Source organism: Ctenocephalides felis, unplaced genomic scaffold, assembly GCF_003426905.1.
Source record: "Ctenocephalides felis isolate EL2017-DRISC unplaced genomic scaffold, ASM342690v1 CF-g0.4_SCAFFOLD_01886, whole genome shotgun sequence".
NCBI lineage: Eukaryota > Metazoa > Arthropoda > Insecta > Siphonaptera > Pulicidae > Ctenocephalides > Ctenocephalides felis.
In genome coordinates this window covers 107,919,863-107,947,292 of record NW_020538040.1, presented here as the reverse complement: position 1 = coordinate 107,947,292, position 27,430 = coordinate 107,919,863, and the positions used below count along the sequence as shown (strand labels likewise).

General features: G+C 32.5%; 1 protein-coding gene across 2 annotated transcripts in view; it reads right to left on the bottom strand.

Annotated features, from left to right (window-relative positions):
* Nucleotides 1-27,430, bottom strand: part of LOC113376836 (F-box/LRR-repeat protein 2) — a 549,588-nt gene that overhangs the window by 270,179 nt on the left and 251,979 nt on the right. For both annotated transcript variants that reach the window (XM_026616906.1, XM_026616905.1), the window contains exon 3: nt 3,482-3,637. In XM_026616906.1, coding sequence (XP_026472691.1) covers nt 3,482-3,637 — 156 coding nt within the window. The remainder of the gene's footprint in view (nt 1-3,481; nt 3,638-27,430) is intronic.

The following is a 27,430-nucleotide window of genomic DNA, read 5'->3' as shown; positions in this document are numbered from 1 at the left end:
GCCAAAAACTGATCACCACTTTTCCCCGCCAATACAAATTGAATGATTTTTAGATCATTTAAATCGAATGCTCCGTTTTCTCAAAAACTCAATGTGGTGTGAGAGAAAGTACAAATCATCGATTTCCTTACCCTTCCTCATCTATCATTCCAGTTACCGCTATTCCTTTCCCCCTTCTCTACACGTTTTTGGTACCTTCTCACTTTCCAAGCTTCTGCTTCCATGCTTCCAGGTCCGGCTTCCGGCTTCCAGGTTCCAGCTTCGGCTTTCGTCAGTCATATGCATCCTTTTTCTTGCCATTCTCCTAATTCCTTCTATTTTACATTCGACTACGCCGTTTCGGAGGCTCTTTTTTGTGGAACATTTCTTCGCCCACTCTTCTCAGGACTTCTTAATTTATTATTTTGTTTGTCCTTATTTTTTCGCTAATTGACTCCACCACCACATTTCAAAACTCTCCAAATAGTTCTTGTCGGCCTTTACTCAAAGTATACCAGTTTTTACTTCCGCTTTTTAATCCACGTGTTTGTTATCATGAGATTATTTCTGCGGTAGAAGTCAATTACCAAGTTTTCCCTATAGTTCCTTCTGCCAAATCCGTATTTACCAACTCCATTAAAATCTCCTATGATCATCACGTTGAACTTTCCTTGTATATCACGTGTCTAGCTCGTAGATTTGCTCCGCCTGCGTCGTAACTCGATGTTGTCATGTACACCTGTAGCACCAACACAGCCATCGGCTCTGCTTTCAGTTTCACACTCATTAGACGATCACTCACGCAGTTCACATTTAGCGCATTCTTCACCGACTTGTTCCTTGGCATGACTGCCACTTCTATCTCTGATTTATCCGTCCGTTTGGGATTCAAACTTGCCCTTGCAACTCTACCTGGCTCAGTCCCACTATGTTCACTCTGCACTTGTCTATTTTGCTCTTGAGATTTTCCAATTTTCCTGTTCCACGTTGCTAACCTGAACGGCAAATCGACAGCGGTTTTGTTGCTACTTTCGACATTTTTTCTTTTTAACTACAGAAGAGGAAGGCATGTTTGAAACCATTTTTTTGTAAAATGGTCTCAGACCTATTCAAAAAACAATAAAAAGTGGTAATATTTCCATTTTCCTTTCACATCATTCGGGTTGCGCTCCGGATTCTTTGATCTGAAGCTATCTCGACCATCATTTGCTGTGTGCCTCCAGTACTGGTGTCGCTGCTGCTCGACATCAGCCAACTCGGTTAACCGATTTTGTTGTTTCAAGCTATTTGTAGCCGCCGACGGGGTGTGCATGATACATAACTTGATAAAATTGTAACGATTTTTGGGATAATTAACCCTTTAACTTACAATAATGAGAATAGGACGCGTACGATAGCTAATATTTAAAGTCAAATATTTTGGTATTACGATAACCCCGATACGGTAATCACAAGCAGTACAAAATATTTATTTATACAAAACTATTTATTTTTGTGATAAACTGAACACTGTGTGAGAAAATACTCATGAACGCGGCGCCAGCTTGTACAACTTTGGAGCAACATTTTCGAATTTAAATCGTAAACTAGCTGTAAGTGGAATTCTGTCTTAAGGCAATTAAGGCATCGTGCCTTAAGGCAAATTGCTGGAACTTCCCGTACCAAAAATTATAATTTTTTTAAAAACGATTAACATTTTTGAAAAAAATTTACTTTGTAAAAATAAGATTTTTGAGAAACTATAAATTGGACAAAAAATTACTTTTTTTGAAAAAAAAAAAAATTTTTTTTTCTTTATTTTGACATATTTTGGAAGATCTGAACTTTTTTTCAAAGCAATCTTACTGCTTCAACTGCATATAGACAAAATATAAATATAATATAAAGCGCGTAAGCGCCGCGTCTCTGTCTAACGGATAAACATTGGTACGGAACCCATAGGAATGTAAACAAAATTTATACTTATTGTTAAAATCTCTATAAAATATCTGATAATATGATGTGCCTATGTCTAATGATCATTTTTGACCGCCAAATGGCATTTTTTTTACTTTTTTTGTTAGATCTCCGAAACCGCTAGACCTGCCTTCATGAAAATTTGATCAATTTTTCATCTTGTCAATACAAGTAAAATGCTTTTTGATTTATTAAAATCGGACGCTCCGTTCTCATGAAAACTGAGGTACCGTTTTTGGCACTTTTTGCCCCATATCTTCGGAACGACTAGACCTGCCTCCGCCAAACCTAATCATCACGTCTCCTTATCAATATGAATCGAATGTTTTTTGAATTATTTAAATTGCTTCATCCGTGTTCCCGAAATCGTCGACGAAAATTTGTATCCGCACACACATACATCCACGCACACACACACATACACACACACATACACACACACACACACACATACACACACACACATCCATTTTTTCTAAGGTATGCCAAAATATTCAGAAACCCCTGAAACGTAAAGATATATAAAAAATTTCATTTTCGATTTTTTTGCGATTATTATAACTTACCCTACGGGAAGTTAATTAGATAGGAATAGGAAGTTAACATCTAACTACTAGTAAGGTAAGTTATAGTTATCGCAAAAAATCAAAAATAAATTTTGTTATATATCTTTACGTTTCAAAGGTTTCTGAACATTTTGGTATACCTTAGAAAAAAACAGATGTATGCGTGTGTGTGTGAAGGTGTGTGTATATGTATGAGTATGTATGTAACATTCGATTCACTTGATAAGTAGACGTGCACATAAGTTGTTAGCAATAGCAGGCCTAGCCATTTCAACGATATGAGGCAAAATGTGCCAAATTTGGTAATTCAGTTTTCAAGAGAACCGAACGACCGATTTCAATCATTCAAAAAGCATTCTACTTGAATTGACAAAATAAAAAACTGATTAAATTTTTGAAGTAGCAGGTTAGCAGGTTTGCATATCGTCGACGAAAATTTGTATCCGCACACACATACATACACGCAACTGCTGTCGATTTGCCATTCAGGTTAGCAACGTGGACGTGAGGACAATGATGAAGACAGAAAAATTGAAAATTCTCAAGAAAAAAATGCCATTTGGCCGACGATAATAATCATTAGACATATGCACATAAAAATTTCAGATATTTTATAGAGATTTTAATAACAACTAAAAATTTTGTTTACATTTCTGTGGATTCCGTTCAAATGTTCAAGCATTAAACTGCGACTCCTCGCTTACACGTTTCAATATTTTGTCTCTACGCAGCTCAAGCAGCTCGATTACTTTAAATGTATTAATAAAATATTTCAAATATCAAAGAAGTTATTTTTTTTCTAAATTCTCAAAAAATTAGTTTTCAAAAAAATACTAAGTTTTTAAATAACAATTAATTTGCGGTAGGGAAAGTTCCAGAAATTTGCCTTAAGGCTCGATGCCATGCTCTACTAGATAAATATTTAATATTTGAAAAGCTAACAATGTTATTCCAATCGTCTTATTTATTTGTCTACTCACCTGTTGAAAAATCTAGTAGCATGTGCGTAAGATTTGGGCACTTGGCAGCCAGTTCGTGGAGAACCGTGTGCGTTATCAGCTCTATCGGGAGTTCGATGTAGCGCAACGATGGCCCGAAACGTACGGATATCAGAGCCAGCAGAGATTCGAGAGAACCTAGAAAAATACATTATCTGATTAAGAAAATGCAAGCTAATGATACTGTACGCCGAATTCTAATGGAAATATATAATAAATTTAATCAGACAACTATTGATAAACTACTTAGAATTGGATCTATAAATTGAATGCAGACCACAAAACCATTTGACAATAAGCGTTTAGTAGGTATTGCTTGGAAGCACAGTAATAAATTAATTGAACAAAAAATAATTTACAAACTGTGAGGCTAAAGCTTGTGCACCTTTGCAAATTTGGCTGCACAATATAACGTAATACCAATTGGCGTGTTTACAAAAATGGTAATGTGATAATAGGCGTGCATATGATATATAATGTTTTGTTGATTTAAAAAAATCATAATATTATATTGAATAATTATTGATATTTCCTCCGCGAATTATATTTAAAAATATTTTACCACTGCCGACATTAATTTATTTTCAAATCATGCTTAAATTCTTCGTTTGAAGAAACCGAAGACTTTCTTCATTTTTCATTTTTAACAGCTGTTTGTAAAACATTGACCTTCTTGGAAAACTTTTCTGGTCCAAATTTTGACGCTGTGCTGCTTCTGTCGGGACCATTTTATTTTCAGTGGAAGTAATGATGCTAACGTTGGTAATAGCAGAAGCAACACGCTTCTATATTTTATTGATTTTCACTTCCTTCATAGCAATAATGATTTTTTCATAAATCACCTGTTTTTTGTAAGTTCTCTGTTTTTTATGGGTTATTATGGCTGGAGTGATAAAAATAAGAAAATAAAACGATTAAATAATTGATAAAAACACTTTACTGTGCAAAAAAATTTACTACTCAGATGGCTCATGTCTGTCCACAAATAGTGGCCCACTTCTATCTACAAACGCCTTCTTTTGCATATGCATCCCACAAAAACTCAATGTAAACAACAAGTAAAAATCACTTTGCATTTCAAACATTATATGTCTATATAATATATTGCATATTTACTTGACTTTTTTTCGCAAAAATTCGATGACAAATCGCGTAAAAGCGTTTGAGGTTATAAACATTCTTGACGAAATTCTTAGTGCGTTTCTCTGTGAAATGTTTTCAAATAGATTATTATAAATACTGTAACATTTGTCTAATATTTATTTATAAAAATCATATAAACTGAATTACAAAGTTAAAGTTATTTATTTAAAGTATATAAGTAAGCTTTAAAACTTTAGCCAGAATTAAAATTGAAATCTGAATTATTAAACTAAATATACGAAAAAATGACATTTTTTTCCCAAAAAGCAATTGTTTTGTCAACACAAGCAGAAAGTTATTTAAATCATTCAATTCGGATGCTTATTTCTCTCAAAAACAGGGGCGTAGCGTGCCTTGGCGGGGCCCCGTATCAAAATTTGTTTGGAGGCTCCTTTCAAGAAGAATTTTCTTTTTACAAAATATAAAAATACATAAAAATAAAAGATTATTTATTTATCATTATTATTATTTATCTATCTAATTTTCTCTCATTTTCTAAATTTTTTACAAATGATTTTAGATATATATTCACTTTCTTTGAATTTTTTTGAAAAATTAAATTATATAATGATCCTTAAATTTTATAAAGATTCGGTCACTAGGAACGTACAGGTCCGGTAGACATTTCTGTCCTTGAAGTTTTTATGTAATTTTCAATTAATTTCAATTTAAAAAATTTCTCTTAGCAGTTGCGATTGTAACTGGAAGCGCCAAGAGAATAATTCATACTGTTATTTCGTTGGAAAAACTGGATGCAAGCCTAATGCATCCATCACATTTCTTAGATTTTTGAATTCAAACCTATTTCTAGAGCCATCAATTGGTCATGATCTTAAGAGATATTTTTATAGTAATTCTTTACAGTAATTCAGTCGACAGATTTCCGGAAACGTTTATTATTTCTCTATTTCAAAAAGACAAATCTTACTATTTCGCAAAATTTTTGAAATCTGTGTTTGGTTTGTGAAATTAATATATCCAAACAGCATTAGGTTACACTAAACTAAGATTTTGGGTCCAAAATTCTCTCTTTTTGTGATAACTCATCATAATAACGTTCTATTATCTTTTGTTTTTTGTTATTTGAAATAGTTATTGCAATCCATCTTTTGTGCAAAATATTTCGGCTTCTTTAGCAAACTAATTCACTAAATTTTTATGTTTTAATTTACACAGTCTTTTCAAAAGATTACTAAATAAAATGCTAGTTTTTTATAACTCATTACTGTCATATTGTGAAATTCTAGAAATGAAACTAATAATTTGAAACAGTGAACGCGTCATGCAGACAATTCAAGTAGTAACAAAAACAAATATGAAAGTGTTATAAATATAACTATAAGAATTCCAAATTCCAATTTTCGATGAAGTAGAAGAAGAAGATTAGTTTTATAGATTTGTTGACAATAATATTAAATTATCGGATGTGCAAAAACTTTACTAATTGAATTGATTGCTAGAGCTTGCAGAAATATTGCAGCAGAAATAAATTCTCTTAAAGCGTTTTCTTACATGTTGAAGTTCAATACCTCGCGATAATAAAAAAGAATGCAAACTACGTTAAGATTATTCAATTTCTTTTGAAAAAATGTAACTTTGTTTTCTGATTGCGCTCGTTGGCGACCCCCTTGGCTCGGGGGCTCCGTATTTTTGATACGGCTGATACGGCGGTAGTTACGCCCCTGCTCAAAAACTGATATTTTTGTATTCTTAGCTCTGTATCTTCAAAATGGCTGAACCTGCCATTGCCAAAAACTAATCAGCACATCTCCCTATCAATAGGAATCGAATGTTTTTTGAAACATTCAAATCGGTTGATCCGTGCGCGCGAAAACGTGAATGAAAAAATGCGGACACAAAACACACACACATACATCAATTTTTTTGAGGTATGCCAAAATATTCAGAAACCTTCAAAACGTCGAGAAATGTAATAATTTTTAATTTCGATTTTTGGACGATTACAATAACTTACCCTACGGGAAGTTAAATATTATAATCTAAATGTATTAGTAAAATATTTTTACTAGTAAACAACACCTAGTAAACAACAAGTGTTATCAACTCTTACTTCACAACTGTATAAATATAGTTTTAGTAGTTGTTCCTGCTTAATTTATTTAAATCAATCCCATTATGTCTTGAAAGACAATCATTACAAATAAAATAAATGCAACTTCTGTTTGAAAAGCCTATTTCATAGGCACGCTTTTTACAAGGATTGCATAGCAAATGTATGACACTTCTAGATGTGGATAAAAGCAAAAAGGCATCAAGAGCTTGTTGAATATTAATGTCTATTGTATTTTAACACTAACAGTGCTTTACTTAAAATGTGTCTTGCTTTAAAAAATAATTGAAGTGCATTAATATTATTAACAATAACTTTATGTATGTTGTGTATACATAGAGTTATCGTATACTTATGAATTTGGATTTCTATATAATATCTGAAATGAACATAAAACTAAAATTTAACTATTATTTATTAATGTCTTGTAAGTATGTATATACTAAAGTTAAATTTATATACAAAGAATTGCATGCAACCCTCATACGAAACCTTGTCAAAAACATTCATTATCAGAGTTGAAATAACTACCAATTTTATTTATCTTTTGTAAAATTGCTTTTTTGAACTTATTTTACATTATTATTTGCTATTTTCTTATTGTTTACACCTCACCCCACAGCGAATAATTATTCGGCGAATAGCTTAAGCTATTCTAACAAAGCTATTTTAGCGGTTAAATAAAAAATCTGTTGAATCTAACTTAAAAATAACAATACATGCCATAAAACAATTAAATTAAATTATATTCAGGTATCGTTAACTAAAAAAACCGTGCTTGAAAACAAAAAGACTGACTAGTTCTTCGTTAAAAGATTTGTATGTTCATCTCTTTATTTCGATGACGTCCGATTTGAGTTAATGGATTACACATAATTTTTTTTCAACTTCAAAATAGTATTGTGAAAGAATAATATACTTTAAAAGTTTTTAAAATAACAGTGGTAAACTTTTTCACCTGCCTGCCTTAGCCTCGCGCTGATAAAAGTAATTTACGATGTACGAGTATACTTACAAACTCTATAAGACTGTATTTGAAAATTTTACAATAATTGACCAGTATTTCAAATTTTAAAATTAAATTCAAAAAATTATGTCATTCAACTGACATTAGGAATAAATTAATGAACCAGTACTATTTATTTTTTCTACTAAAATCTATTAATACAATTTGCATCATTGTTAAAATATGTGCTTAATTACTTGTTTCTCATTACCATAGAAAACTAGTGGGCATGGCATTGTGTCAAAGGCAAATTGCTGAAACTTTTCGTACCAAAAATTAAATTCAATAAATAAGCTTTATTTTTTTCAAAAATTTTGAAAAGAAGAGATTTTTGGAAAGGCCGTGAGACGATAAGTATACCGAATCAGCCCTAGACAGGGATCGGGCTCCGAATTTCAGGGAATGTTTGTACTCATAAGATACTTTGATGCTGCGAGTTTCAGGTCTTTATCTATAACCGCTTCTGAGAAAATTAAAAAATACTGAAAATTAGGAAAAATTAATTTTCTCAGAGTGTAATTATTCGATTGATCTAAATACCAGAAATTATTTTGTGGCCCGATGATAGTTATTCGAATAAAAAATATGAGATAAATAGGTTCACAAATCTTTATTTTTAACCATCTTACGGTTACGACACAAATAAAACTTTAAATAAATATATTAATCTATAACAAATGATAAAAACAAGTTTTTTGCTAATTAGTAACTAATCTTCGTCATTATCTTCATCAATCACAGGAGTAATATTATCTCTAATAAATAAAGTGTTAAGTATTGCTGCTGGTCTGGGCATTTTAGCCAAATATCGTCCGTGTGCTAAGTAGAAAATTATAGCAGCAACGTGCAAACAGCAACCGATTGTCCTTAATCTATTAGTGCATTTACCGCAATATCTTGATATTCCACTCCACCCAATAGTATGAATCTATAAACTTTTCTATTAATATGACGAGATTTAACTTGAGCCTTTAAAATATCAGTTTTATCTCTGACAAACTGGATAGTCATATCAGACTCGTCAATCGTCACCGCCAAGTACGATACTGCTTGTTTATATTGATAAGAACCCGCAAAGAACAGTTTTAGGTCTTTCTCTGTCATTTCGAAAGTCGACCAAATCAGAGGACAAAATTGTTTCGAAAGGAAGTTTTTTTCGTTGCCAGCCATTTTTCTCGACTTCTTCAGCCAGTGTGTTATTAGTGTAATTCCGAGATTTAATTATTTCAACAATTTCGCCTGAGTTCTCTTTATTAGAAATGAGACGTTTACTGTACTGATTGTGAAAGAAGGATGCAATTCTATAAAAATTACCGACTCTGGGTAACATTTTATTATTGAATTTGAGGACTAATAGATGATATTTCTGTTTCAGCATTCCGTGCACTGCTTCGACTACCCAACGATTTTTTGTGACGTATCTTGAAGAACTTCTTGTTAACCGATTTTGTTTGCCTCACAATGCTGGCATTAACACTTGTTAACCTTTTTCTTCTAAGTGCTCTCGAATATCTCGAATCCCTCTATCAACAACAAAAACATCACCAGATTCCAATAAATTACTAATACCACCAGTAGTATCGATGATTTCTTTTATTATAGTAGCATCATTTACATTGGTAGGGCCCTAACATATCTACTATATATACATTCGTCGTAAAAATAGTAAATGGCTTACATACTACAAACTTTCTTCTGTCCAGAGAAAGACTTTCTCTGATAAGCGTTATTAGAGATCTTTCTCTCTTTTTCTTTTGATGCCGAGCATACGTCCCATCGCAAATCAAAAAAAGCTTATCTCTACGATCGGCAAACAAACTTTTCAGCAGTGGTGATGAATGATGTTCAATGGGATTTTTGCGAGACATAGATTGAAAACCGAAGTACTGAGGTAATACATCTTTTTCAAATGATTGGATCACTTCTTTTTCAATATGCAGTACCGTTTTTAAAAATTCTAAAACGTCATAGGTTTATAGGAAATTGAATAGAGAATTCAAAAAAAATATTTTTAGAACTGTGTCGTAACCGTAAGATGGTTAAAAATAAAAATTAAAAATATAAACTCGTTTTTTTGAGGTTCTTGTGAGCCTATATATCTCATATTTTTCTTCGGATAACTACCATCGAGCCCCAAAATAATTTCTGGTATTTAGATCAATCAAATAATTACACTCTGAGAAAATTAATTTTTTCTAACTTTCAGTATTTTTGATTTTCTCAGAAGCGGTTATAGATAAAGACCTGAAACTCGCAGCATCGAATTATCTTATGAGTACAAACATTCCCTGAAATTTTGAACCCGATCCCTGCCCGGGGCCGATTTGGTATACTTATCATCTCACGGCCTTTTGAAAAAAATTACTTGAAAAATTTGATTTTTTGATTTTTATATTTCAATTTTTTTTGAAAATTTTGAACTTAATTTTCAAAGCTTTAGAAAAAAAATGAAACGCGTAAGCGCCGCGTCGCGGTCTGACGGTTAAACATTGGTACGCAACCCACAGCAATGTAAACAAAATTTGTACTTATTAGTAAAATCTCAATAAAACATCTATTTATTTGATGTGCATATGTCTAATGATAATTTTTAGCCCCCAAATGCCTTTGATTGACCTGCCTTTTCAAAAATATAATTTTTTTTTTATTTTGTCAACACAATTTTTTTTTTTTGAATTACAGAAATCGGACGCTACGTTCTCTCAAAATCTATGTTAAAATTTTTGGCATGTATTGCCCCGTATCTTGGAAAGGGGTGCATCTGCCTTGCCTAAAAATTAATCAGCACTTTACTTATTAATAGGAATCGAATGTTGTTTGAATCATTCAAATATGTTGTTTCGTATTCCTAAAATCGTCGACAAAAATTTGTACCCGCACACACACGTAGCCATATATCATTTTTTTCTGAGGTATGCTAAAGTATTCAGAAACCTTTGAACTTTTCGATTTTTTTGCGATCACTATAACTTACTCTACGGCAAGTTAATAATTATATCACTTATCATCTTGATTTCTTGATCGTTTTGGAATGAATTTCGTTTGAGATTTTTCAATGCTAATAAAAAAGCTTAAATTTTTATAATTAATTTATTTATTATTATTATTAATTTTTATTTTTATTACGGGTTGGTCACCTTTTGTTTGCACCAAAATCAAAGCCAAATCAAAGCCATATATTAATATAGAAAACATATGTTCACGCTTAATCAAAGCATCCGATTTATGGTATAAAAAACAAAATAAGAATCAATAAAAAATTATTATAAAATAAAGTCAATCAATACAATACTTAAAGCATTAAAAATATTGTAAATACAAGTACAAGTTGTAATTAATTTAAAATAAACAAATAATATTATAATTAAAGTCTTTTACAACAAATTGGTCCTTCAAAAATCAAATCGAACAAATATTGAAAAAATATTGGTTCTTCGAGCCGGATTTGACGTCCAGTAATCGAATCGAAGAAAATCGAAAACTTCAAATTGGAAATCAAGTAAAACGAGCAGAAATCAGGTCACTTACAAATAATAATTTTACAATTATTATCTGTGCCAAAAATGGAATCATTAAAATCACTCAAAATGAAACAGCGGGTAATTAAATCGCGATTAGCAAGATTTGAGAAAATTTGTAAACAAATATCAGAAACATCTTCTTCTGATTTAAATATTGTAGATATAAGCCGCCATATCGAAGATGTAAAACCAGTATTTGAAATATTCGTAATGAATACTTATAAATACTTATATGTCACTAGAAAGTATAAACATAGCGAATGAATCTATCAAACCCAAAACAAGATTCTATTGACCTAATTATGGTGTGTTTAAAACCAGACAGTTTTTCCAAAGGAATGCAAAATTATCGTAAATTATACGATAATCGATTCATATTCCATTAGCAATAACATAATCTAAATACTATTCAAAACAAGCTAAATATAATTCATACCAAAAAAGGTCCATCTTGAGTTCTACTTAAACCATTGCAATGCGCCAAGGTCCTTATTGGCTTCTAACTAAAAGACCGCATCGTATGTAATGAAAATTTTACAATTATCTTATTATATTTACCGATCCGATTAGTAAAACACACTTTACTGACTTATCGTATTTTACTATTCCAAACTATACAACATATCAATGCAATCATCCGGACGGTAATGCCCACGGAGGCTCAGCGATATTAGTCAAAAGTAAATTAAATCATTATTCTTGCCCATCGCATAAGGAACATTACTTGCAAGCCACAATCATAATAGTTAAACTTCGACTATACGATATAACACTAGCAGCGGCTTACTGTCCACCTCGTCATAATATAAAACGGTATGACTTCGAAGATTTCTTTAAAAAATTGGGTATAGATTCATAGCAAGAGGCGACTACAATTGTAAACATACCATGTGGGGTTCTCGACTAATAACAGCAAAAGAAAAAGAACTTCTTAACACTATTACTAAACACAAATACTCATTTTAGTCAACAGGATCTCCTACCTACTGGCTTTCGGATCCACTTAAAATTCCAGACTTACTAGACTTTTATTGTTGTTAATAACATAAACGAAACATTTCTTGACATAAAACCCAGCTTCGACCTGTCATCGGATCACTCACCTGTTATTTTAACACTTGGAATGATAACGGTTCCAAAACCACAAGTTCTATAACTACACAATAGATTTACTGACTGGGAGAGATACAGAAATAACTTAAATAACTGTACAAATCGAAAAACTAGGCTCCAAGAAAACGAAGACATTGAAAAGGCTATTAATTAATTAGTTGGGAATATGCAATCATCTTTTCAGGATGCAACTCCAGACATTGAACCTGTGCTGACAGAAAAGGACGTTTCCCTGGAAATCAAAATCCTTATACAAGAAAAAAGACGTGCCAGATCTAAATGGCATAGAAACCGGACGACAAAAATATATATAATAAACTACGTAGGGAACTTAAACAGAAAATGAAGCAAATCAAACAAGAAGAATTTACACAGTATATCTCCAACCTATCTAGAACAGATAATTTAATTTGGAAGCCAATACGTAGCATAAAAACCTAAATTTCCAGTGCCACCGATAAGAAGGACTCCAAACACTTTATGGGCAAAAAGTGTTGAAGAAAAAGCTTAACTATTTGCTGAACATCTTGAATCTGTCAACAAAACCCTAGTAAACAAGGAATACTGCAACGGCCTACTCTTAGATGTTCGACAAGCTTTTGACAAGGTATGGCATCAAAGATATATATATATATATATATATATATATATATATATATATATATATATATATATATATATATATATATATATATATATATATATAGACCGAATAGACCAAACTTCAAAAAATACTATCAGGAGTACCACAAGAAAGTGTACTTGGTCTCTTCGTATATATTATACACTAGTGACTTTCCAACAACAACAAATTCTCTGTTGACTCCATGTGCAGACGATACAGCAGTGTTGTTCACGTACAAAAATCCGATTTATCCAACCTTACACAAAATTATCTATATATGTTTGAAATCTGAATTAAAATCAACGAATCAAAATCAGTTCAAGTAACATTTTCATTATATCACCAGAAATGTCTATCGCTATTTTTGAATAATGTGGAAATTCCACAAAAAACAACGGTTAAATACCGTGGAATTCATCTTAACAGACGATCCATACTATCAATTGAAAACAAACTGCTTCTTTACAAAACCATAATCAAACCTATATGAACATATGGGTTATAGCTATGGGGCTGCGCTTTAAAATCCAACGTAGCAATTATTCACGAGATTACAAACTAAAATCCTGAGATCGATCCTAGATTTTTCGTGGTATGTGACTAACAAAACTGTATACAATGATCTTCAAAGTGTTCAAGAAACAATTAGACTTCTAGCATCAAAACACAAAAACAAACTAGAAAATCATCCTAACCTATAAGCGCACAAATTATTACAAACTGACACTTGACAGAGAAGGAGGCTCAAAACAACCTGGCCACTGGACAATGCATAACCACGTAAAAAAATAATTTCATTGGAGATTATCTTTATTACAATATAAGGCTTTCTGTTTAGCTTCTAAAAATGTTGTATATTTCTGATTGCTAATTAAACTATGAATATAAAAAAAATAAAAAAACACGGCTTCTATTTCAAATCTCAAATTATTCACACTTCGAAAAAATTCAGACACAGATCGTAACATTGTTGAATATTGTTAAGATCCAATTCGAGCAATCCAGATCATTTTCTCATTGGATAGTCATTAATTTAAACTCCAGATCCATTATTGTTTGATATACCTGACAGTAAACTTAAAAGCATATATTTCAGAATTACAAGGTAGAATAAAGTGGCAAGTACATCAATCATAGCAAATTGAAATAGGGGAAATGGTAGTGATCAAGGAAGAAAATTTATTTGCACCACGGTGGAAATTAGAGCGTATCATTGAAACGAATCCAGGAGATGATGGACTTGTGCGTGTGGTAACAATTAAAACTAAAAGTGGTATACACGCTTAAGTGATAAACTTAAGCGTGCATTTCACAGAATATGTGTGTTACCAAAACCACTAACATCGACTTAATTCTTTAATTATGAAATCATGATTTCAAGGTCGGAAATATGTTCACGCCAAATCAAAGCATGTCATATATTGATGTAGAAATCATATGTTCACGATAAATCGTAGCATCCGATTTGTGATAAAAATAAATAAAATAAGTCACAATGAAAAATTATTATAAAATAAAGTCAATCAATACAATACTTAGAATATTAAAAATATTGTAACGCATAATATTATAATTAAAGTGTTTCAAACAAATTGGTACTTCAAAAATCAAATCGAAAAATCCGATTTGCTAATTTTATGTTATCTTGACGTTTCATATGCGTGTGAGAGAGTGTTTGTGAGTCGATTTTGGACTCTTCCGTCGACGTTTTGTCAAAATCGACTCGACTTATTTCAAAAGCCATGCGGTTTGACTCGACAAGGACTTGCGTTTGTCAGTTTTGCGCGACGATCAGCCGAGCGGTTTCTTCGTAAATAGCAAAAAAGTGAAAAAAAATTGTCTACGTTTTAGTTCGCAATTCTAAATTTGAAAACTGTTCGAAAAATATTGATTGGTAATTGACCTGAAAAGTTTTTGGGAAAGATGCGATGGCACAAGGTCTTGTAATTACCTATTGAATTTTTTTTTCGACGATTTTTACGAATTTTTTGTTGACCTAAGATATCATGGTCTTCTAGATCTTACTAAAATATTACGGTTCTACAACAAGTAGTTTAATATTAAAAATTAGTTAAAGTTTGCAAAAATTTGTATCATTTTTTGGCGCTTGTCAAAATTAACCCTTCCTTGATGTATGTGTGTGTATGTTGTGTGGTAATTCAGTTTTTCAGACAACAAAACGTTCCAAAATGGTAATTCAGTATTTGAGAGAACGAAACGTTCAATTTGAATCATTCAAAAAACATTTTATTTGTATTGGCTAAACAAAAAACTATTTACATTTTTGGAAAGGCAGGTTCAGCGGTTATGGACTCTCAATAAAAAAATGTTAATAATATGCCATTTCTTGGTCAAAAATATTCATTAGACATAAAGACATTAAATTATCGGATATTTTATAGAGATTTTAATAATGTGCACACATTTTGTGTCATATTTTAATGGTTTTGTACCAAGATTTTTAATTTTGAAGTTAATTTATATGATTCAAATAAATGTTGTTGACATTTTCGATAGTATGGAATAACCGATTTGTATGATTAAAAAAACATTCGGTTCATACTCGGCCTTTTTGCAAAAGGCACGTTTTGAAGGTATGTAGCCGTTTCGGAGGAATGGAGCGCGAAGGGTGTGATAATGGTCATGCAGCTTCTGATATAACGGTTTGTTCGATTAGATTAATTCAAAAAACCTGTTGCTTGTGTAGACGGTGTTCAAAAAATGCTGTCACAAAAACTTTTGTAATTTTAATAATTTAAAAAAAAAGTTTCAAAACAATCCAATCTTCGAAGTTTTTCATCATTTTCAAAAATAATCTAATCTAAATTTCTCGACGTTTTGGAGGTTTCTGAACATTTTGGCATACCTCAAAAAAATGGATGTGTGTGTGTGTGTATGTATGTATGGATACAATTTTCCAGTCACGTTTTCGGGCGCACGGATCAACCGATTTGAATGGTTCAAAAAACATTCGATTCCTATTGATAAGGAGATGAGCTGATTAGTCTTTGTCAAAGACAGGTCCAACGGTTTCGGAAATACAAAGCTAAATGTGCAAAAATGGCAGTTTTTGAGAGAACTAAGCGTCCGATTGGAATGATTCAAAAAATTTTCAGCTTGTGTTGACAAAACAATTGCTTTTGGGAAAAAAAATTCATCGAAAATGATTCAGATTTCAATTTTAATTCTAGCTAAAGTTTTAAAGCTCACTTATATACTTTAGGGGATCACCCATAGGTGAGCGGTTAAGAGCGACGGGACTTGTTTCAGAGGTCCCGGGTTCGAAACCCACTTCGAGCAGCCTGTTGTCAGGCAGCAGTACCAACGATTTTCACTTGGAAATATAGATAGCAATATGTTTTCAAGTGAAAATGGCCCTCACCCGGTATTGTTGCACCATTAAAAATACTCGTTCTATTACAGAAATTGTAATAATAATATATATCATACAGAGATGTGACAACTGATTGGGTTGCCATCTGTCAAACAGACTAGTATTAAGTCAAAATCAGCACAACAGCTTATAGGGCTATTAAGTTCCGATTGCTGTTCAAAAAAATATTTAAAAAAACTTATATACTTTAAATGAATATTTTTGACTATTATATTATATGTAATTCAGTCAAGTTATAGTGATCGTAAAAAAATCGAAAATGAAAATTTTTATATATTTTTACGTTTTTTTTTTCTTTTTTATTTATGTTTTATTAGCTTTATAAACTAGTATATTAGCCATATACATGAGTTAATCTTATTTAAACATTTATACTATATTACATTATATCTACACTATATTATTATATTAGTCTTGTCTTACATATATATCACTGACTTATGTATATTTCATTTATAATTTTATATTATTAGATTTTATATAAGTATACAGAGTACCATATAATCTTATATCTGTTAAAATTGTTATAAAATTAATTGGAAGGGAGATTTTATGTTTTATTATTTCCTCCCATAGTTTTTGTCTGCCCTTTTCCCAACGTTTACACTCCATGATGATGTGTTCTGCATCCGCCCTAGTCGCTTCACCCAAGCAGTAGGTCGATATCGATCCCAATTCTGCTTAGATGGAACGGAGCGCATGAATGATTTAGTCTTAATCTACATAGTGTAGCGTAAAACGGCCGACACTCCGTAAATACGTCATACCATGGTTTGGCTGGAATTTTTCCTTGTATCATACCATAAAATCTACCATTAATTCTTATCGATAACTGGAAATCCAATTGCCAAATGTTCCGTATGTTTCCTCTGTTAAATCTTTTTATGTCACTATATGATATTCCATCCGCAGCAACAGTCCCTGTATTTATGGCATCTTTGGCGCCGTTATCCGCCGCTTCATTGCCAGCTATCCCAATGTGGCTTCTTACCCATATAATGCGTAACTCCAATTTTTTTGATAATATCGCATGTATGTCATTTAATGTAACTAAAGTTAATAATGACGGGTCCTTTCCCAACGACAACATGCCCTCAAGAGCAGACCTGCTATCGCTGATTATGACCGATTTCTTCACATTATGTTCATCAATATACTTTACGCACCTATTAATAGCGTACATTTCCGCTGTATATATTGACGCATCTTTATCTAGTCTATATTTTGTGAAGGAATTTGTCCCCTGATGGTAAAAACACGCACCAACACCATCTGCATTCTTCGAACCATCTGTATAAAATATATCATAGTCTTCAAATGTTTCCTGTATACTTCCTTTGACCTCCATCCTACATTTATTGAAATCTCCGCTATAGTGCACATTGGCAAAATCGATTTGAATTATATTTTTCAGATTAAAAGAAGTAACATTGTACTTGAAATGAAATCTTGAGGTTGCTGTCCAAGTTTGTAAGAGATTACATTTTTCTACGACTTCACGATACGCAGTTACTAGAATAGGCCTCTTCCTATTTCTCCAGTATGGGCTGTTCAGTTCATTATTGATCTGATTCACATTCTTTAATACTACGTTATTAAATTTCATTCTATCTATGATGAAGTTTGAAGCCAACAATCTCCTTCTCAATTGTAAAGGATATATGTTAGCTTCAACATGTAATGCATTGATAGGCGTGGAACGCATGACCCCCAAACAAGACCTCAAAGCTTTGTTTTCGATTGTGTCTAGTTTGCTAAGTACACTTTTGGATGCGTCGCCATATATGAAACTACCGTAATCCAACTTAGATAGTATTAATTGCTTGTATATTCTAAGAGAAATCTTGATATCAGCACCATAATTTATGTGATTAAGAAACCTGAGAATATTCAGTGCTTCTTCACATTTAGAAACTAGATAATTGATGTGTGGTTTCCACTTTAATTTGTCATAAATAAGTAGCACGAGACATCTAATTGTAGGTTCAACCTACAGAACATAATTGTTTATGCTGATATAGTCTGGATTTATCGACTTCCTATGTCTTGTAAAGAGGCTTATTGTACTTTTATTTTCTGACATTAAAAACCCTAACGATATAGCTGCATAGTTATAGTCATTTTATCAATAGCCTCATTCAAAGTATGAGCCTTATGTAGAAGTATAATATCGTCCGCGTACTGCATAATTTTGACTTCCAGATCTAGCTCGGTTTGTAATTTGCAGGTATATAGATTGAATAATAGCGGACTAAGAACGGATCCTTGAGGTAGTCCTTCTTTCATTTTACGTGGTCCGAATTGTAAATTGTTACACCTGAGATTGACTCTGCGGTCTGATATCAGGTGGTATATATGAAGAATAAATCTTCTTGGCATCTTGATATCAGACAGAATCTTTATTAATATAGGTATTTGGACGCAGTTATATGCATTAACTGAGTCCACGTTTGCAGCAATCAGGAGATTATTTTTTGCTAAATTAATTTTGATTTCATATACTAAGGATGTAATAACGTCAATCGTGCCCCGATTATTACGAAAGCCTAGCACGCAACTAGGGAATATCCTGTTGCTTTCCGCCCACCATTCCAATCTTCTTTTGATCAGTCGTTCGAATGTTTTCGCTATACATGAAGACAACGATATAGGACGATATGATTCTGCTCTTGAAGGATCTTTGACTGGTTTAAAAATTGGAATTGGAATTATATTTTTCCACTCGCGAATAGCTGTTTTGGTGGTCCAAACTTCATTATTAACCCGTAGTAACATATTCTTGCCAAAACTGGATAATTTGTTCAACATTGGATAGTGAATATTGTCCGCACCCGGTGTAGTGTTCGAATTTGTGTTTCAAAAGAAGCTCCTGCATTGCGAAAGGACCTTCCAGTACATACATTTATTGTGCGCTTGGAATAATTACCTCATTTGTTGCTGAGGCCGGGGTAATATTGTTAAGGAACTTATCTGATTCATCTATAGGAAAAGGATTTGTTTGCACTACTCTATTTTTCAAAGCTTTTACTTCATCCCAAATGTATTTAGATGAAGTTGATCTTGTAAAAGAATTACAAAATTCAATCCACTTGTCCCGTTTTTTCTTTTTGAACGTTATACGACATTTCGCTAAAATTCTTTTATATTCGATGTAATTAGCCAAAACTGGAGACCTTTTGTATTTTCTGATAGCTTCTAACTTCATCTTATTGAATTTCTCACACTCTTCATCCCACCAAGGCGTTGACAAAAATCGATCTTTTTTACCGAAGTAAGGTCTCGACATGGGAATTGCTAACAAAGCCGCCTGATTTATGCATTTAACAAACTTACCGTACGTAGCCGATGGATCTTTATCAAATATCAATTGTGACAATAGCTTATCTGTCACTTGCTCATATTTCTTCCAGTCAGCTTCTTTGATCTTCCAAATATGCCTGTTTCTAATAGTACTGTTATTCATATTAACCCTACTCACTCCAATCCGAATTGATATACCAAGGTGGTCCGATCCCAAAGTTTCATCTGTGACGTGCCATTCCGCACTGAGCATCACAGATGGATTGCATATAGATAAATCTACCGCAGAAGGATTTCTGTCATGTCTTCTCAATAACGTAGGCGATCCGTCATTCAGAACACATAACCCCTCTGAGTTAATGGCTTCGCTTAAAATTATTCCATCATGATTATTATGAATGCTGCCAAAACTCGTATGATGCACATTGAAGTCACCTGCAATTAGAAAAGGCGGCGATATGTTTCCCAATAGAGAAGTCCAATAGGTAAGATTTGTTCTGTATCCTGAAGCACAGTAAATCGCAAAAATATCAAGCACAGTACTATTATACTATTGTACTATTTTTGTGTTGCTGTATATCTCGGTATTTATAGTTTCGGAACGTAGTCTATGACAAATATATAAAGCTACATCTCCAAATCCATCGTCTCTATTGGTATGTATTAAAGAGTATCCGGATATATCATATTTATATTCCTTTTTCATCCATGTTTCAGATAAAATTACAATATCAATTTGATTGGCTTTCATCTAGGCTTCCAATTGCAACTTCTTTGAATATAGTGATCTAATATTAATATGAAAAATTTTGATCATAAGGAGATATGTGAATATAAAATCGTTTATTTTTTATTTTTTTAAACACTATGCTAAGTAACATGCCAATCAAAAGTTACTACAAGTAAAATACTCATATTGTATAAGGTAATGACATTCATATTTACGGTTTACCAGATTCATAAATCACTATCATCTTTATCAAGTCTAAGTTGTGACCTCTCCATCCTTTTTAATATCTCAACTAATATTTTATACTGTTCAGTATTGTTCGGCATATAAATCCGTTTAATGTTATCTATAAAGTCTTCGAGTAAATCGATGGAACTATCTTGATTACCAATGATATTACTACTATCTTGATTACCAATGATATTACTACTATCCTCTTCCTGTTCATGTTCAGTGTTTGTTTTCAAGCGTTTACTTGGAATATATTTGGGTTCGGTGCTATGTTTTTGAATTGTTGCTCGTTCCTTTTCAATATTATTTCTCGATGTAAATTTTCGAATCGACCTAATTTTAGTTGAAGAGTTATGGATAAATCTTTTTGGTTTACTGAACTGTATAGTATTAGCATATTCAGGTTCCCTTACTTCCTCTAAATCTGATAATATTTCGAATCTATTTTTGTCCAAATTGTTATCTGATTTGCCCGCATAACAACTCTGTTTTGTGTGAAAAACTGTAAAATCTCTATTCCAGTCATTACTAGCATACCCTGTTCTCACCATACTAGCGTATTTATTTTGGTTTAAAGCGTTTTTTGCTTCATGGAAGGCTATATTTTGCCATGCCATCATTTCTTTTATTTGTTTATTTTTTATAAATACCGGACACTCTTTGTTATTTGCAGGGTGGTTTCCTCTCCATAATGCACATTCCACTTTTTGTTCATTACAATCAACTACATTATGGCCGGAACATTTTATGCATCTTTGATCTCCTTTACACTGTTCCCTTATATGATTAAATCTACAACATCTATAGCATTGCACAATTTTTTGAATAAATGGTCTGACCACGCATTTAACTGAATGGATTGCCACTTTGTTAGGTAACACTGTACCTCTAAACGTTATTTTAACACATTGTGATTTAACCTTCGTTCCGTCAGTATTTTTTGCTTTCATACGTAAGACTTCAAGGACAGGTATGTCGGATTCAATCGCGTCCAAAATTTCTTCTTCTGATAATTCAGAATCCACATCAAATATTGTACCTTGTCTAGTAAGCAAATATTTCGGGATATATGCTTTTAGATTTTTCTTTTCCAAAAGCTTTTCATCTAGTATATTATTTGCAGTATTAGCATTTTTAAATTGCAGTTTCACTTTGTTTTTCCCCGCAACTGCAACTTCTAACAAATCTGTTTTAAAGTGTGAACTTGAATTATGTATTATTTTTCCTAACGTCATAGGGTGTAGACGTCCTATATTTTTATCTATTGATTCGACATAAATTATGTATGGTCCCATGTCAAAATCTTCAAATCGATTTATATTATTCAGAATACTATTTTTAGTAAATTTATTCACCTCATTATCTGAGACTGTAACTTCATTTTCATTAATATCATTAGCTGCTTTATTGTCATTTTTATTCGATTCAATATTTGTTTCCATTATTTCTTCGCTTACACTCACTGCCTTCTTGTTTGTTTCACTGTTGGTTTGTTTTGATAACGCTTTTTCTTTTTTACTTGCTTTAGTTATACTGCCATTAGCTTTCTTGACGCCTTCACCAATCTTTCTAATTTTAAATCCACTTTTACAATTTAAACTTTCTTTCATTAACTTATTCTCGTTAGCGATCTTTTTACTTAAATTCGCACTCACTATATCACAAACTTCCATATCTGCGTTTAATTTGTTTACGTAAGTGTTCGTCGCTTCTGGTATCGTTGCTCCGATATCAGAAACGCAGGTATCGACAGTTCAATTCGAGCATTCGAAGCGTACACATCGATAAGATATGGAGAGTGGTGAGTACGGTGAGAACGGTGAGTCATCACCGCCTCAGTACAATGTTTTTTTTTTTTTTTTTTTTTTTATTTATTTTAGATGGCCTCGACTTCTTAGTCATCCAGCCATTACAAATTACAATACAAATATAAATAAAAACTAAGAAGAAAATTAAAATTAAAATTCACAATACCAATACAGAATAGTTACAATAAACAAACCTAAAAACATCCTACTCTATAACCTTATATTGGATTCATTTACAAAGTCTATCAGTATTCTGTACAAATCAATGTTATTACTACTAATGATAAAAGTCTAAGTTGTGACCTCTCCATCCTTTTTAATATCTCAACTAATATTTTATACTGTTCAGTATTGTTCGGCATATAAATCCGTTTAATGTTATCTATAAAGTCTTCGAGTAAATCGATGGAACTATCTTGATTACCAATGATATTACTACTATCTTGATTACCAATGATATTACTACTATCCTCTTCCTGTTTATGTTCAGTGTTTGTTTTCAAGCGTTTACTTGGAATATATTTGGGTTCGGTGCTATGTTTTTGAATTGTTGCTCGTTCCTTTTCAATATTATTTCTCGATGTAAATTTTCGAATCGACCTAATTTTAGTTGAAGAGTTATGGATAAATCTTTTTGGTTTACTGAACTGTATAGTATTAGCATATTCAGGTTCCCTTACTTCCTCTAAATCTGATAATATTTCGAATCTATTTTTGTCCAAATTGTTATCTGATTTGCCCGCATAACAACTCTGTTTTGTGTGAAAAACTGTAAAATCTCTATTCCAGTCATTACTAGCATACCCTGTTCTCACCATACTAGCGTATTTATTTTGGTTTAAAGCGTTTTTTGCTTCATGGAAGGCTATATTTTGCCATGCCATCATTTCTTTTATTTGTTTATTTTTTATAAATACCGGACACTTTTTGTTATTTGCAGGGTGGTTTCCTCTCCATAATGCACATTCCACTTTTTGTTCATTACAATCAACTACATTATGTTGGCCGGAACATTTTATGCATCTTTGATCTCCTTTACACTGTTCCTTTATATGATTAAATCTACAACATCTATAGCATTGCACAATTTTTTGAATAAATGGTCTGACCACGCATTTAACTGAATGGATTGCCACTTTGTTAGGTAACACTGTACCTCTAAACGTTATTTTAACACATTGTGATTTAACCTTCGTTCCGTCAGTATTTTTTGCTTTCATACGTAAGACTTCAAGGACAGGTATGTCGGATTCAATCGCGTCCAAAATTTCTTCTTCTGATAATTCAGAATCCACATCAAATATTATACCTTGTCTAGTAAGCAAATATTTCGGGATATATGCTTTTAGATTTTTCTTTTCCAAAAGCTTTTCATCTAGTATATTATTTGCAGTATTAGCATTTTTAAATTGCAGTTTCACTTTGTTTTTCCCCGCAACTGAAACTTCTAACAAATCTGTTTTAAAGTGTGAACTTGAATTATGTATTATTTTTCCTAACGTCATAGGGTGTAGACGTCCTATATTTTTATCTATTGATTCGACATAAATTATGTATGGTCCCATGTCAAAATCTTCAAATCGATTTATATTATTCAGAATACTATTTTTAGTAAATTTATTCACCTCATTATCTGAGACTGTAACTTCATTTTCATTAATATCATTAGCTGCTTTATTGTCATTTTTATTCGATTCAATATTTGTTTCCATTATTTCTTCGCTTACACTCACTGCCTTCTTGTTTGTTTCACTGTTGGTTTGTTTTGATAACGCTTTTTCTTTTTTACTTGCTTTAGTTATACTGCCATTAGCTTTCTTGACGCCTTCACCAATCTTTCTAATTTTAAATCCACTTTTACAATTTAAACTTTCTTTCATTAACTTATTCTCGTTAGCGATCTTTTTACTTAAATTCGCACTCACTATATCACAAACTTCCATATCTGCGTTTAATTTGTTTACGTAAGTGTTCGTCGCTTCTGGTATCGTTGCTCCGATATCAGAAACGCAGGTATCGACAGTTCAATTCGAGCATTCGAAGCGTACACATCGATAAGATATGGAGAGTGGTGAGTACGGTGAGAACGGTGAGTCATCACCGCCTCAGTACAATGTTTTTTTTTTTTTTTTTTTTTTATTTATTTTAGATGGCCTCGACTTCTTAGTCATCCAGCCATTACAAATTACAATACAAATATAAATAAAAACTAAGAAGAAAATTAAAATTAAAATTCACAATACCAATACAGAATAGTTACAATAAACAAACCTAAAAACATCCTACTCTATAACCTTATATTGGATTCATTTACAAAGTCTATCAGTATTCTGTACAAATCAATGTTATTACTACTAATGATAAACCTAGCATTTATAGGAAATGACACATTCCGCTGTTGAAGCTTTTTAAACAGAATTATTCGTTGCCTTTCATACAATGGACAACTCCACAATATGTGATCTATTGTGTCCAGTACCGTGCTGCACGAACAGAACGGGTCTTGTTTTATCCCAATCCTAAATAGATGAACATTATTCTTCGTGTGCGCCAATCTTAATCTGCATATTGTAGATATCTCTCTTCTGTTCTAATTCAATTTTTCAAACCATGTGTTTCTGGACACTATCGGTTTACACGGTCGGAATAATATTCCTTTTGACGCTGATTCGAGATCAAATATTTTTTGCCAATGCAACATCCCCATTTTTGTGATCTTTCGTTTCAGATCCACGGCAGGAGCTTTTTTAATTAAAGTGGCTGAGTTTTGTGCCTCTCTGGCCAGGCTATCCGCGATCTCATTCCCGGTGATATTGTGATGGCCTCTTATCCATACTAATTCGATCCTGTAGTTATTGTTGTTTAGCTTTTCTATTTTTTGTAAACAGTCGAATATTAAAGGATTGCCATAATCTTTCGGCATATTTAAGGCATGCAGTGAGGACATGCTATCAGACAGAATTATTGCCTTCTTTAATTTATGTTCCTTAATTAGGTCTAGCGCACTGTTGATAGCCGTCAATTCTGCAGTAAATATTGATGCCCAATCTGGGAGTTTAATTTGAAGCTGTAAATCCTGGCTTGGTATGTATACAGCACAGCCAACGCCGTCATCAGTTTTTGAGCCGTCCGTATAGATTTGTATATACTTTTCCCATCTAGTGTTCATTAAGGCGTGCAATTCCAGATTGATTATTTTCTTATCCATATTCTTTCCAATGACTAATTCGTCTGATAGGTGTATATATTTTTTGGGAATTGTTGCTTTCCAAGTCACTGTGTAGTACGCCAATCTGTTGCTTATTATGATGTTATCTTCTAAAGACTTTAATGAATGGAAACCAGCAACTAGCGGAGGGATCGGTTTATTAAACCAGTACCTATTATTGAAATGCCGAACTGCCAGTGCCTCTAACTGATCTTGAATCCATGAATGATCAAAATTGAATTTTTTGATCAAGAATCTATTCGTTAGTACTTGTTTTCTTATATCTAAGGGAGCTTCCCCGGCTTCAGCTAATAAAGAGTTAGTGGGGGTTGATTTTAAAGATCCCAGACATGTTCTTATAGCTGCAAATTGCGCTCTACTCAACATTTTATATAAGCCTGCAGACAATCCTCCATAAATTTGACAGCCATAGTTGAAATGGGGTCTAATGATAGCTTTGTATAAAGAAATACATGCATTTGGGTGTGTACCCTAGCTGGTATTACATACTCTTTTGAGTAAATTAATGCCTTTCTCGCATTTGAATAATATCTCGCTTATGTGCTTATTGAAATTTATTTTTTTATCAAAAGTCACACCCAGAATTTTAATGTTTTCTAATAATTCGATTCTTATCGTGTCAATATCTATTCCATGCATATTTTTGGGAAATCTATGCCTGGTAAAAATTATGCTTTTGGTCTTCCTCGGTTCCAAAGCAAGTCTATTATTCCGCATCCATTCCAAATCTTTTGATATGGCATTAGCCATTTCTGTTCTACAATGCTCTACTGAGTGAGAAACTGTGTACATAATCAGATCGTCCGCATATTGTAGCTTTTTGACTCTTGTCCCTACTGACGATATAAAGTCTGCCATATAGATGTTAAATAGGAGAGGGCTCAGAATCGAACCTTGTGGGATGCCCGTATATGATGTCCTTGGCCCTAATAGACGGTTCTTATCTCTCACGTAAATTTTCCTATTGGATAGCAGTGACATTATAATAATAATAATATTGTCTGGGATCTTATAATTATGTAGCTTCTTTTTGAGAATATTATGATCAACATGATCATATGCCTTTTCAATATCAGCCGTAACTAGTAGCACTTCTTTATTATCTGACAATGCACTATAAAGATCTACAATTAGCTCGCTTAACAAGTCGATTGTACCTTTTCCTCTCCTAAATCCGAATTGATATTTATTTAATATACCCTTTCTCTCTATGTACCATTCTAATCTTTTTTTTAAAATGCTTTCAAAGATTTTCGTGAGACAAGGAAGAAGCATTATTGGTCGATAGGATTTATGATCACTTGGATCTTTTTGCGGTTTTAGTATTGGCACTAGCACCGCAATTTTCCAATCTTCCGGGATCCAACTTGAATTTAATATAAAGTTGAACATTTCAACTATTATATATTTGAATGCTTTGGGGCATACTTTAATCATAATGTATGTGATGTTATCAAATCCTGGAGAGCTATTTCTTTTGTCTTTTAGTGCCAGTTCTAGCTCCTCACAATCAATGCGTCCTTTGATTTCCTGAATTGCGTAGTCACCACTTGCTTCTTCTGCTTGGACTTGGGAGTATTGTACGGGACCAGGTACAAAGTCAGGCGTGTGGATCTTCAAAATTGTCTCGCAGAAATTGTCACTCATTTGCTGAATTGAGGACTCGACATTATTTTTATTATTTAATCTCTTTACAATGTTCCATAATTTATTAATGTTTGTATTTCTATTGATGGAATTCACGAATTCAAGCCATTTTT